Source organism: Plasmodium gaboni, chromosome 8, assembly GCF_001602025.1.
Source record: "Plasmodium gaboni strain SY75 chromosome 8, whole genome shotgun sequence".
NCBI lineage: Eukaryota > Apicomplexa > Aconoidasida > Haemosporida > Plasmodiidae > Plasmodium > Plasmodium gaboni.
In genome coordinates, this window is record NC_031488.1 from 32,735 (window position 1) to 46,012 (window position 13,278).

The window sequence follows — 13,278 nt, forward strand, 5'->3', positions numbered from 1 at the left end:
ATATAGCAATTCATTAATATGTAGATTATTATCAAACTATTATAAACAAATCAGAAAAGAAAAAAAAAGATTAATACACAATCGGTCTTGTTTAAAAAATGGTAGTGTTCCTTTAGAAAGAAAAAAGTATATAAATATTAAAAATAATAGAAATACTAGAGGTGATAATATTAATGGTGATGATACAAACGGTAGTGATACAAACAGCATCGATACAAACAATCGTAATAATAATAAAAGCTCTTCAGATTCTATAGAAATATCTGATTATTCAAAAGAAATTTGGTCTTCATCTGTTTCTTCTAGAGACCCCTTTCTCTCACATATAAATAGAAATATGACATGCAAAATTAACAAAATAAATGAAAAAAAAAATATACCCACTGAAGAATCCTTATGCACCTCTGCAAGTAATATAACATATTTTAATACAGAAAAGGTAGATGTAGATGTAGACAAATATTTAAAAAAAGATATATTAAATAATGTGTATAATGAAAATATTCTTCAGATGAAAGAAGATGAATTAGGATTACCATATGATTCAAATAGAAGAACTGAAAAAAGGGTACACACGCAATATAGAAACGATAAATGTGACAATATGAATAATATGAATAATATGAATAATAATTTTATTCCACCTAGTAATATACCATATTATAAAAATACAAAATTTTACGACCCACCTAAAAATCATACGCAGCATCATAATATTTTACATATGGATCATATGTCAAACAATAAGAACACATATAAGAATAAGATACCTAAAGAACAGATCTGTAAAAAAAAACAAACTTATCCACCTGATATAAATATATTAAATGAAAAAAAAAATAGTAATAAGGATTTATTAAATTATAATAATAATAAATTAGAACTTTTATATAATCTATATCTTCAACATAATAAATTAAAAGAAAAATTACATGCAGATGCACATAAAGAAAATAAACATCATTCTATAGAAAATGAATTATTAGAAAATTATTATAAAATATTATATCGAAATATACAATCTGATAATATGAGTGGAAGAGGATTCTTTCCAAAGATTTCTGCTGAAACAAAAAAAAAACACGATGATAATAATAAAAATGATGATAATAATAATAAAAATGATAATAATAATAATAATAATAATAATAATAATAATAAAAATTATGATGATAATAATAAAAATTATGATAATAATAATAATAAAAATTATGATAATAATAATTATGATGGTGGTAATAATTATTATTATGATGATGCACAGAAAAAAATATTTTATAGAAGACAAGAAAATAACTACGTAGACCCAGAAAGGAAAATAAAAAATAAAGAAGTGTCATATGATAATTACAACAAGCCAACATTTTTAAATATTAACAATGTGAATAATATAAATATGACAAGTAATACACTGACTAGAAATAATCAAGATAATATAAATAAAAAATATATAAACAATGATGATGGTGATGATGATAATAATATATGTATAGACAAATGTAATAGTAATATGAAAAAAAAAAACTTAATGAAAATTTTAAAAAATAAAGAAACAAAAAAAAGTACAAATAAAACATATGATCAAAATGTACACATAAAAAATAATTTATATCTTATAAAAAATAAGAAAAATATAAAAAATAATGAACATATAAAATTAATACAAAAAAATGTTACTATTAGAGATAATGAACCTGAATATAATCAAAACCAAACTTCTTATAATAATATATTAATAAATGATATTACTAATGTGGAAAAAAAAAAAAAAAGAAGAAAAAAAAAAAATACAATACAACAAGAATGTATGTTCAAAAAAAAAAACACAGAAAATTATCATGCTACTAAAGAACCATATGTAAATCTACTTATGAAATGTTTAAGTCAAAGTAAAAATAAAGATCAGTTCTTGTCCATCCTGCTCAATATGAAAAAAGAAAATAATAATGTAAATATTAATAAAGATGGCAATGCATACAATAATATTACAAATGGCAATAAATACGATAATATTACAAATGGCAATACATATGATAGTCAAATAAATGGCAATACATATGATAGTCAAATAAATGACAATACATGTAATAATACTAATCACAATTTTGTAGACCTAAATAAATATGAAGAAAGAAATTCACTTACTAATATACCTTCAAACAATTTTCAAAAAAAAAGAAAAAGAAAATTATTTCCATCTGTAGAAAATATAAAAAACGATATGAACTCATATCCATCAGATTTAAAATATAACTTAAGAAAAAAACAAAAAAATAACAATTACTTAATAAATGATAACAATATGAAAGATATACAAAATATTAGTGAATCTCAAAATATATTAAACAAATTAAACTTACCTGTTGAAATTAATTTGGATATTAATGAACATATATTCAACAACAATTCAAAAATGAAAGAAAATATAAACACTGGTGAAGAAAAAAATATAAATAATGTAAGCGATAATAATATAATGAATAAACTGGATAAAGATATAAATAATACAATTGAAGAGAGACAAAATATTATTGATAAAAATGATGATAAAAATGATGATAATAATGATAATAATAATAATAATAATAAAAGAAGACGAAGAAGAAGAAGAAAAAATAAACAAAAAAGTGATATAGATAAATCAAAAATAAAATTAATAAATGATAGTATTCTTATGAATTATGAAAAGAATAAACATATCTTTATGCCACATAATTATTCACCTTCATCTTCTTTTGAAAATAAAGAAAATTCAAATATTTTAAGTTGTTTTCTTAACAAAGAACAAGTAAATCATAATATAAAATGTGATCAAAATAAAAATATTTATCTATTAAAAGCTTTAAATATGAAAAAACAAGTATATCCAAATAAAAACAATAACATTCTTCATAATCTACAAGAAACATTAAAAAAAGGAATTTTGACTACACAAAATAAAGAAAACAAAAAATATACAAATGCTAACATCTCAGGTGATATGCACACAAAATTGGTTGGTTCTCAATCTCTCAATTCTTCTATATATACAGATGCATCCATAAAATCAGTTCCTACAAAAATTATAAAAAGTTATAGTACATCGGATATAATAATAGGAGACAAAAAAAAGGACCAACTAAATCATAATCATAATAAAAATGATGGTGATAATCATAATAAAAATGATGGTGATAATCATAATAATAATGATGGTGATAATCATAATGATAATCATAATGATAATCATAATAATAATGATGGTGATAATCATAATAATAATGATGGTGAAAATAATAATTATTATAATAATATTTATGAATATGAGAAGATATTAAAAATATTAACAGATAATAAAAATTTTTGGGAAAAAATTAATTTGACGAGAAGCCAAAGTAATGTATTATTACCTACACAAGAAACACATGCAAATATCAATAATCATCATAACAGTTTATTAAATAAAAAAAATAATAAAACCTTTGATGATAATTTATTAGATATATATAAGCAATTTAAGAAAGTAGGAGAAATATCAAAAATAGGAAACCTCAAAGATAATAAAAATGATCATAATAATAAGAGTTGTAGTGATTCAGAAAAGACAAATGTATTTGATTTAGACCTTCTAAATATTACTTATTCTAATCAAAAGAATGAAATACAACATATAAATAATAAAGGTAAGAAACATATTACAAATGTATTTATGAAAAAAGAAAAAAATATTAACAATATAAATGTGGATAATAAGGACATATTATTAACTGATGAGGAAACAAATATTGATAATATTGATAATATTGATAATATTGATAATAATGATAATATTGATAATATTGATAATATTGATAATATTAATAATATTAATAATAATGATAATATTAATAATATTAATAATATTAATAATCATATTAATAATAATAATCATATTAATAATAATGATAATATTAATAATGTTCATGAAAAGGATAATTCTATAGGATTCATAAAGACGGATAATGATATAATTACATTAAATATGAAAACACAAATGAATCATCAAATAAATAATAATAAGGACATATATACAAATAAAGGTAAATATAAAAAATATATAAAAAATTATGTTAATATAAATAATATGAGTAATACTAATATGATTCATAATAATAATATTAATAATGATCCTGCCAAGTCAACTTGTGACAATGATCAAAAATATGAATATCACATTACATCAAAAGAATATGGAAAACACAATAATGACAACGACATGTTTAAATGTGATCTTATTCAAAATAATTTAATAAATAAGTTGCATACAGATATACAATATAATATAACAGACAATTCTTTAGCTCAGGATGAGGAATATAATAATTTATCAATATACACAAAAAAGAAGAAAAAAAAAGACAATAATAATTAAACACATAAAAATGGGCACACAAATATATATATATATATATATATATATATATATTTATTTATTTATTTATTTGTAGAGTTATTCAGTTATATAACATATATACGTATGTATCAAATCATATATTATCCATTTTATATAAGATCCCTTCTCTTATTGTTAATTTTTCCTTTCATTCTTTTACGCCGGTCATCATCACACCAATTAAATATTTGGGACATCCATTAAAAATGATATGTACATTTTCATTCCTTATGAAATTATTTATTTTATTATTTTTTTTTTGTTTTTTCCCATTTTTATAATTCTTATTAATCATATTATATAATATAAATATTTTAATTTTTTTTTCTTTTATATGCTTATAAAAATTAGCTAAAATTTTTGTTTTCTTTTATTTATTTGTATTATAATATATATTGTACCTTTCTTATAAATACATATATATATATATATATATATATATATATAAACATATATATATTTATAATATTTTAATTTTTCATAAAGTTGTAGAATTATTTGTTTGTTTTTAAATTTGTTTAGTTACATATATTTTTCACCATTTAAAAAAAAAAAAAAAAAAAGAAAAGTTTGTTCCTATTCGAGTTACACAATTTATATTTTAATACTTTGTTTTTCTTATTTATACATAAAACTTTTTAAAAGAACTGATAAATTTGTACTCCTTTGTTATATATAAAAAATTAAAATACCAACAAATTTTCATTCAAAATGGAAATATAAAAATATTACAAATATATATATATATATATATATATATATATATTATATCTTATAAATGTTAAATATACATGTTAACCTTTTGAAATTTTCAAAAAAAATATTAAGAAATATTTCTTAACTGTTTTATATATTAACATATATTATATTCCAAAATTGGTATGATATTTATAATGTTTTAAAAAAAAAAAAAAAAAAAAAAAAACATATGCTTTTTATTTTTTAAGGAACAAATAATATAAAAATAATTTATTTATTATAATATATTCTATTAATATAAATAAAAAAATACACACATTACAAAGATTATAAAACTTTAGAAGAAATAATTTGTTATATATTATGGTCCTCTTTTTGATTTTTTTTTTTTATATATATTAACTATAACTTTCCATGTAAACACAAAAACAAAAATAAAGGTACATACCAAATATTCACATAATTGTCTATTATATAAAAAAAAAAAAATATATAATAATTAAAATAAATATATACATATAAAATATATATAATATATATATATATACATATACATTTAATATGAGGATCAAAAAATATTATATCTCAAATACAGCTATAAAATGATAGGAAAAAAAAAAAAAAAAAAAAAAAAAAAAAAAAAAAAAAAAAAAAAAAAAAAAAAAAAAAAAAAAAAAAAAAAAAAAAAAAAAAAAAAAAAAAAAAAAAAAAAAAAAAAAAAAAAGCCAAAGTTATAAAAAAAAATATATATTTACATGACAAATGCAGGTAAAAAAAAAAAAAAAAAAAAAAATTATAGATCATATAATATAATATTATAATATATAGTTATTACAAGTATACAAGGACTTATTATATATAAACAAAACACATATTTGTAAATATAATATAAAATGAATTAATATAAGTAGTTCAAAAAAATACTTATATATTTATATTAAATTATAATATCTTTAATTTTTTAAGAAATTCATAGATTGATCTATTTAAACAAAAAAAATAATGGAAAAATTTGATATATTAATATAATATAATATATATATAATATATTTATAAATAATAATATAGAAATGATTAAAATATATTAAATATTGCATACATGCAAATACTAGAAAACTTCAGCCTACATATAAATAAATATATATATAATATATATATTATACATATTTAATATATTATATTTAATTATTTAATTTACATATTTATAAATAAAATCAAATAAAATTATTTTATATATATTATAACATATATATATATATATATATATATATATATAATATATATAAATTTTTAATATATTTATAATTTTTTTTTTTTCCCTATAAAAATCAAAAAAAACCCAATCCCTCAAAATTTTCCAGTATATTCTATACATTTCATTAATAATGTACTTGTGAAGAGTAAAAGTAGCTTAGAGAAATATTATATTATTACTAGTAAATAATATGTTTTACATAACATAATAAACAAATGATGTGAAATATATTTTTTTTTTTTATCTTCCTTTGTTTTTTTTTTTTCATGTACCCCATATAACTTATATATTATATATATATATATATATATATATATATTTATATTTATATATACTTTATTTTTTTTGAAGTTTATATTTTCCACCCACATCCAATTTTATATATACATATAATACGTTTATTATATATATATAAATAAAACATATGTTATAAAAATTTTTCTTTTTCTTTTATTCTTAGTAAAATAAAAAAAAAAAATATATATATTATATATATATATTTATATTATATTATATATTTCATTTTTGTATGTTATATTTAAAATTATATATCAAAATATATTATACATCTTTATAAAATATATAAAATTAGAAACACCAATTCAAAATGAGGAATTCTATATAATTATAATAATATTATTTATAGTTTTGAAAATGTTTACACAATAAACCATAGAAATATAAAATAATGGAGAAAAGCTTTTTTTTTCTTCAATTATTTATGACATATAAAGGAATTTAATTTTATTTTATATTATATTCTATATTTGCTTCTTTTTTTTTTTTTTTTTTTTTTTGCACTTGTACATAAAAAGATATACATATATATATATATATATATATAATACAACTTGTATGTTACTCTAATATATACATTATATTATATATTTATTATATACATATATATATATATATTTTTTTTTTTTTTTTTGGCAAAGGGCTTATTTATATTCCTATAATTATTTTGTAAAGAAAAAATTGTCATCATTATATGTACATAAAAAAATATAGATGAACCAATTCAACAAATGCATACTTATATACAAATATATGTTAATGATCAAAATGCATAAGTAAATAGATATTATATATATAATAATATACATTGATTTATTTTTTTTATTTATTTATTATTTGCTTAAAACCAAAGAAGAAACTTTTATTTTTATTTATTTGTTTATATCGTTATCTTTGTGCACCTAAGTTTTCATCTACTTACTCCCCCCCACCCCATCCTTTCCAAAAAAAAAAAAAAAAAAAAAAAATTAGCCATCTATATAAATATATATAAAAATATATAAATATATATATATATATATATTTATATAAATATTTACATATATACATATATTTATATATATACCAATTTATATTCAATTGTAAGATCATGGATATTGATAGAAGGTCGGCTTTAAGCTTCTCTCCCAGTAACATCGAGTGCGGATTCGGTAGCGAACATTTTTCTAATAACAGTATAACATGGAAAGAAAAATATGAACAGACAAAAGAATTGTTGAGGAGTTATAATTTATTTTCAGATAATTTAATAAATTATAGTATCGATTTTTATTTTAACAAGTTAGGATTTAACAAGTTTCATTTTGAAGAGACAAGTCCAGAGTTGATCAGTAAAGTTGTTGTGTGTATTATAACGGCTAAGATTAATGAGCAGTATTCTAGTGATAAATATTTTCCTACTTTCGAAGAGACTCATGACAATGTGATATTTATAATAACTAGAGTATTTGCTGATGATAATAAAACAAGATTAAATTATAAGATGGAGAAAAAAATCGAAGAGAAATATTTCAATTTTTCTGATATGTCAAAAGATTGTTATAGATTAAAAAGTTTTAGATCAGTACATTCTGTATTTGATAAAGAGCATACATATCAAGAGCCTTTAAGAACTTACATTTTAGAGTTACCAACATACAATGATGATATAATAAAAGAGAATGAAACTGATTTAAAAAAATTAATGGATGTTAATTTTTATAATTATATTAAGGGTACAAGAAGTGAACAGATTTATTATGAATTGAATAAAGCTGTATTATATGATTTAACTGGTCAATTTTTACAAACACATTATTATGAAACCTCATCAAGTACTTTTACGTTAACAATAGCTGTTAAAAGAAGTAATGTGATATCTTCTATATTTTCTTTAATAGGTGATTGTTTAAATATGCATAGATGTTTTTCGTATTCTAAATATGTAGAACCCTTAAAAAATGGTGTGCTGTTAATAATTTTAAATGTAAAAGTTATTATGAATGAACATGAACAAGCAAAGCAGAAATTAGATTTAAAAGATAAAATATATAAAGTTGTAAAATCATTGAAAACTTTATGTTTATTTAATGATTCTAGGTTTATTCAATTATCTGTAAAGAGAACATTTACAGCACAAGAATCAGCATATCTTTTTATGATGATTAAGTTTATAACATTTTTTTCTACGAATACATTATCTAGTTATAAAAATGTAGAGCATGCATTAAATCTAAGGAATTTTAATAACAATATGATGGATTCTAGTACTAGTTCATCATCAACATCTCCATCATCTGTTCTTAATGATTTTTATATTATAAAAGAAAAGTTGAAGAGTTCAAAATATACAAAAGAAGAAATATTAAGATGTGCTCAGAGTAATGTTAGAACTATAAAAATGTTGTTTTCAAATTTTGAGAAAAAATTGAATCATCAAAGAAATAAATCAAGTGAGATGATATATGATGAGAATATAATGAAGAATTCAAGTGATATGTTAAAAGAGTATTATTCAAATAATAATATGAACGATGTTCATCATGGTACTTTATCATCTCTTGCTTCTTCTACATCTTCTGCTGTTTCTTTAAATTCATTTTTGTCAGGATCATGTGACTCTCCCAATTATTATCATCATAATAAAGATAGTAAAGATATCATTGACGAGATAGAAGATAACCATGATAAAAAAATATTACAATATTTTTATATGTTTGAAAAATATGCCTTAAAAACAAACTTTTTTTTAACCCACAAAATAAGTTTAGCTGTAGCTTTTGACGGTGCTTTATTAAAAGATTCTATATATGAAGCACAACCATATTCTATTATTATGATATTAGGTTTGCATTTTGTTGGATTCCATATACGATTTAGTAAGATATCTAGAGGAGGGGTTCGTATTGTTATATCTAACAATGTAAATTCATATATGCATAATTCAGATAATTTATTTGATGAGGCATATAATCTTGCATACACTCAGAATTTTAAGAATAAGGATATCCCCGAGGGTGGAAGTAAAGGAATAATATTATTAGATGCAGATGTATGTAATGTTGCTAATACAAAATATATTAAAAATTTATCTTTCTATTCTTATGTGAATTCTATATTGGATTTATTGATAAATGAAGATTTAAATGAAGAAAGTGTATCTTCTATATCAGTCCATTCTACTAACAATGTAATAAACAACACAACAAGTTCTTTTGACAATGTTGTAAATTTAAAGGAAAACATGGTAGGCAGAGAAGTCGAACATCTTAATATGACTATGTCATATGGCACAAATACAGGTTGTAATAACATTAAAAATAATACTAATCTTTCTAATATGTGTGATACATACAATTTGAATAATTCTGTGAATAATAGAAGTGTGAGTAATTCAAGTAGTAATATTAATATGTATGCACAAAAGGCAGATGAGGATGATGAGGAAGAGAAAAACAAACAGAATGGAAACAATAAAAGAAATGACAAAAATGAAGAAAATGGAAAAAGGGATGATCATATGATGAATGGTAATTATAATTATGTAAATGGAACTACCGAAGATGCTGTACAAAAAATTATGAGTTCGAAGTGTAAGTTGGAAGGAAATAATAATAATAATAATAGTAATAGTAATAATAGTAATAGTAATGGTAATAATATTATTAGAGCAGAAGAAAGATACAATTCCTCAGGATGTGCATTAAATAATGTGAAGGAGACTAGAAAAATGATATTACAAGAAAAAATGAATGAAGAAGAAGATTTAATATTTTTAGGTCCAGATGAAAATACAGGTTCTGATCAATTAATGGATTGGGCATGTATAATTGCAAAAAAAAGAAGATATCCTTATTGGAAGACATTTTCAACTGGCAAATTAAGAAAGAATGGAGGTGTTCCTCATGACATGTATGGTATGACTACATTAGGTATAGAAACCTATATATCAAAATTATGTGAAAAATTAAATATTAAAGAAGAAAGTATTAGTAGATCTGTTGTAGGAGGTCCAGATGGTGATTTAGGAAGTAATGCTATTTTACAGTCTAAAACTAAAATAATATCTATTATTGATGGATCAGGTGTTTTATATGATAAACAAGGATTAAATAAAGAAGAATTAATAAGACTAGCAAAAAAAAGAAATAATAAAGATAAAAGTAAAGCTATAACATGTTGTACATTATATGATGAAAAATATTTTTCAAAAGATGGTTTTAAAATATCTATTGAAGATCATAATGTAGATATTTTAGGAACTAAAGTTAGAAGTGGTTTAGATTTTAGAAATACATTTTTCTTGAACCCATTAAACAAATGTGAATTATTTAATCCATGTGGTGGTAGACCACATTCTATTAATATATTTAATGTACATAATATAATTAAAAATGGAGAATGTATATATAAATATATTGTTGAAGGAGCTAATGTATTTATATCAGATGATGCAAGAAATATTTTAGAAAGTAAAAATGTAATATTGTTTAAGGACGCAGCTACAAATAAAGGGGGTGTTATATCAAGTAGTTTAGAGGTTTTAGCTGGTCTTGTATTAGATGATAAGCAATATATTGATTATATGTGTTCACCTGATAGTGATATTCTTCAAGTGGATGAAAATGAAATTAATTTTGTTCATCAGAATCAGAGAATGAATCATTCTTTATCATTTAAAAGGGGATCTATGGAAAATTTAGAGGACGATGATGAAAAAAATAAAAATATCAAAACATCTGTAGAAAATAAGGATCTTCACAATAATAATAATATGATGGATCACGACGTTTCTGAGTTTTATAAAGCATATGTAAAAGAAATACAAAAAAAAATCACACATTATTGTGAGTTAGAATTTGAATCATTATGGAAAGAAACCAGAAGAACCAAAACACCTATATCTAAAGCAATTAATATCTTATCAAATAAAATTAGTGAACTTAAAAAAGATATACTTTCATCTGATACATTATGTAGAGATTATAAATTATTAAAAAAAGTATTGGAAGATGTTATACCACCAACATTATTAAACATTGTAACATTTGAGCAAATTTTAGAGAGGGTACCTTATGTATATATAAAATCTCTCTTTGCTTCTTCATTAGCATCAAATTATTATTATTCACAGCAGTTTTTGAATGACTTATCTGCATTTAATTTTTTTGAATACATAAGGAAATTACAGAGCGAAAGTGCATAAAAAATAAAAAAAAAAAAATAAAAAAATAATAAAAAAATAATAAAAAAAAATAATAAAAAATAATAAAAAAATAATAAAAAAATAATAAAAAAATAATAAAAAAAAAAAAAATAATAAAAAAAAATAATAAAATTAATAAATTAGGAAAATTATATTGTAGTACACCCAAATGGTGATAATATATATATATATATATAATATATATTTATATTTTTATTTATATAATGTATTAATTTTTTTTATATATAATATTTTTACTTTATTATATTTTTATCCTTGGATTATAATTAAGAACATATATATTTTATTAGTGTGTTAGGCTTCACAGCTAGCTAACTATTTTCTCACTCTTAAGGCAAAGTACACTTTTGTGAATAAAAATCTATAAGAACAATTATAATTCTTCTTCGTGTGTGTATTTTGATTATTACATTTTAATATATAATAAATATATGATATATATGTATATATAATCATATAGATAATTAAAAAAAAAAAAAAAAAATATATATATATATATATATATATATATATATATATAAGTAAATTTTGTATATCTTATATTTGGTATGTTATGTGTATATTGTACATTTCATAAATATATAAAAATATTATATAATATATATTATATTATATTATATATATGTTTGTTATATATCCTCTATTATGGAAGCACATCAAACGTTACTCATAATACATACATACATATATATATATATATATATATATATACTCTTACATTTTATGTTGTATATATTTCTTTTTTCTTTTTTTTTTCTTTTATAACTTTTAATTAATATATTGAACTTCATGTCGAATTGGTAATATTAATAAATAAATAAATAAATAAACATACATATATATATATATATATATATATATATATATATATATATTTTTAACTTGAATAAGTTGACGCGTGAACAAAGGACTAATATTTCATTTTTACGAACAATTATAATAATACACATAGGTGTATTAAACGCTCATATATAAAAATGTAAATATATATTTATATATTAGTGTCTATGTTTTTTTTTTTTTTATTTATTTATACAACAAAAAGAACTAAAAAATATAAAATAAAAATAAAAAAAAAAAAAAAAAAAATGGGCACACACACATATATATATATATATTATATATATGTATGTATATATGTATATATTTTTATTCATATATCAAATGAACTTTTTTTCATATTGATATGTTTTCTCATCCAACATATAGACGAATAATATCTAAAACATAAATTTGATATATTTACCAACAACGGTCTTATAACAAAAACATAAAAATAAAAAAGTGAATATAACAAAAAAAAAAATATATATATATATATAAATGCATATATATATATATATATATATATATATATATATATATATATATATATTTTAAAGAAAAAATATGGGCTTTATTTTTTATTTC

The 13,278-nt window shown here is 19.4% G+C and overlaps 2 protein-coding genes across 2 annotated transcripts in view; both read left to right on the forward strand.

Annotated features, from left to right (window-relative positions):
• The window catches only part of PGSY75_0801900 (hypothetical protein), a gene marked incomplete at both ends in the record, with an annotated part of 11,244 nt that extends 6,854 nt beyond the window's left edge, over positions 1 to 4,390 (forward strand). The window contains one exon of the mRNA XM_018785156.1: positions 1 to 4,390. This exon is cut by the window's left edge and continues 6,854 nt beyond it. Coding sequence (XP_018642123.1) covers positions 1 to 4,390 — 4,390 coding nt within the window.
• A 3,362-nt stretch (positions 4,391 to 7,752) lies between these two features.
• On the forward strand, positions 7,753 to 11,847 carry PGSY75_0802000 (putative glutamate dehydrogenase; the record flags this gene model as incomplete). Its single annotated transcript, XM_018785157.1, has 1 exon — positions 7,753 to 11,847. The coding sequence occupies one exon, from the start codon at positions 7,753 to 7,755 to the stop codon at positions 11,845 to 11,847; it is 4,095 nt and encodes a 1,364-aa protein (XP_018642124.1).
• Positions 11,848 to 13,278: the final 1,431 nt, after the last annotated feature.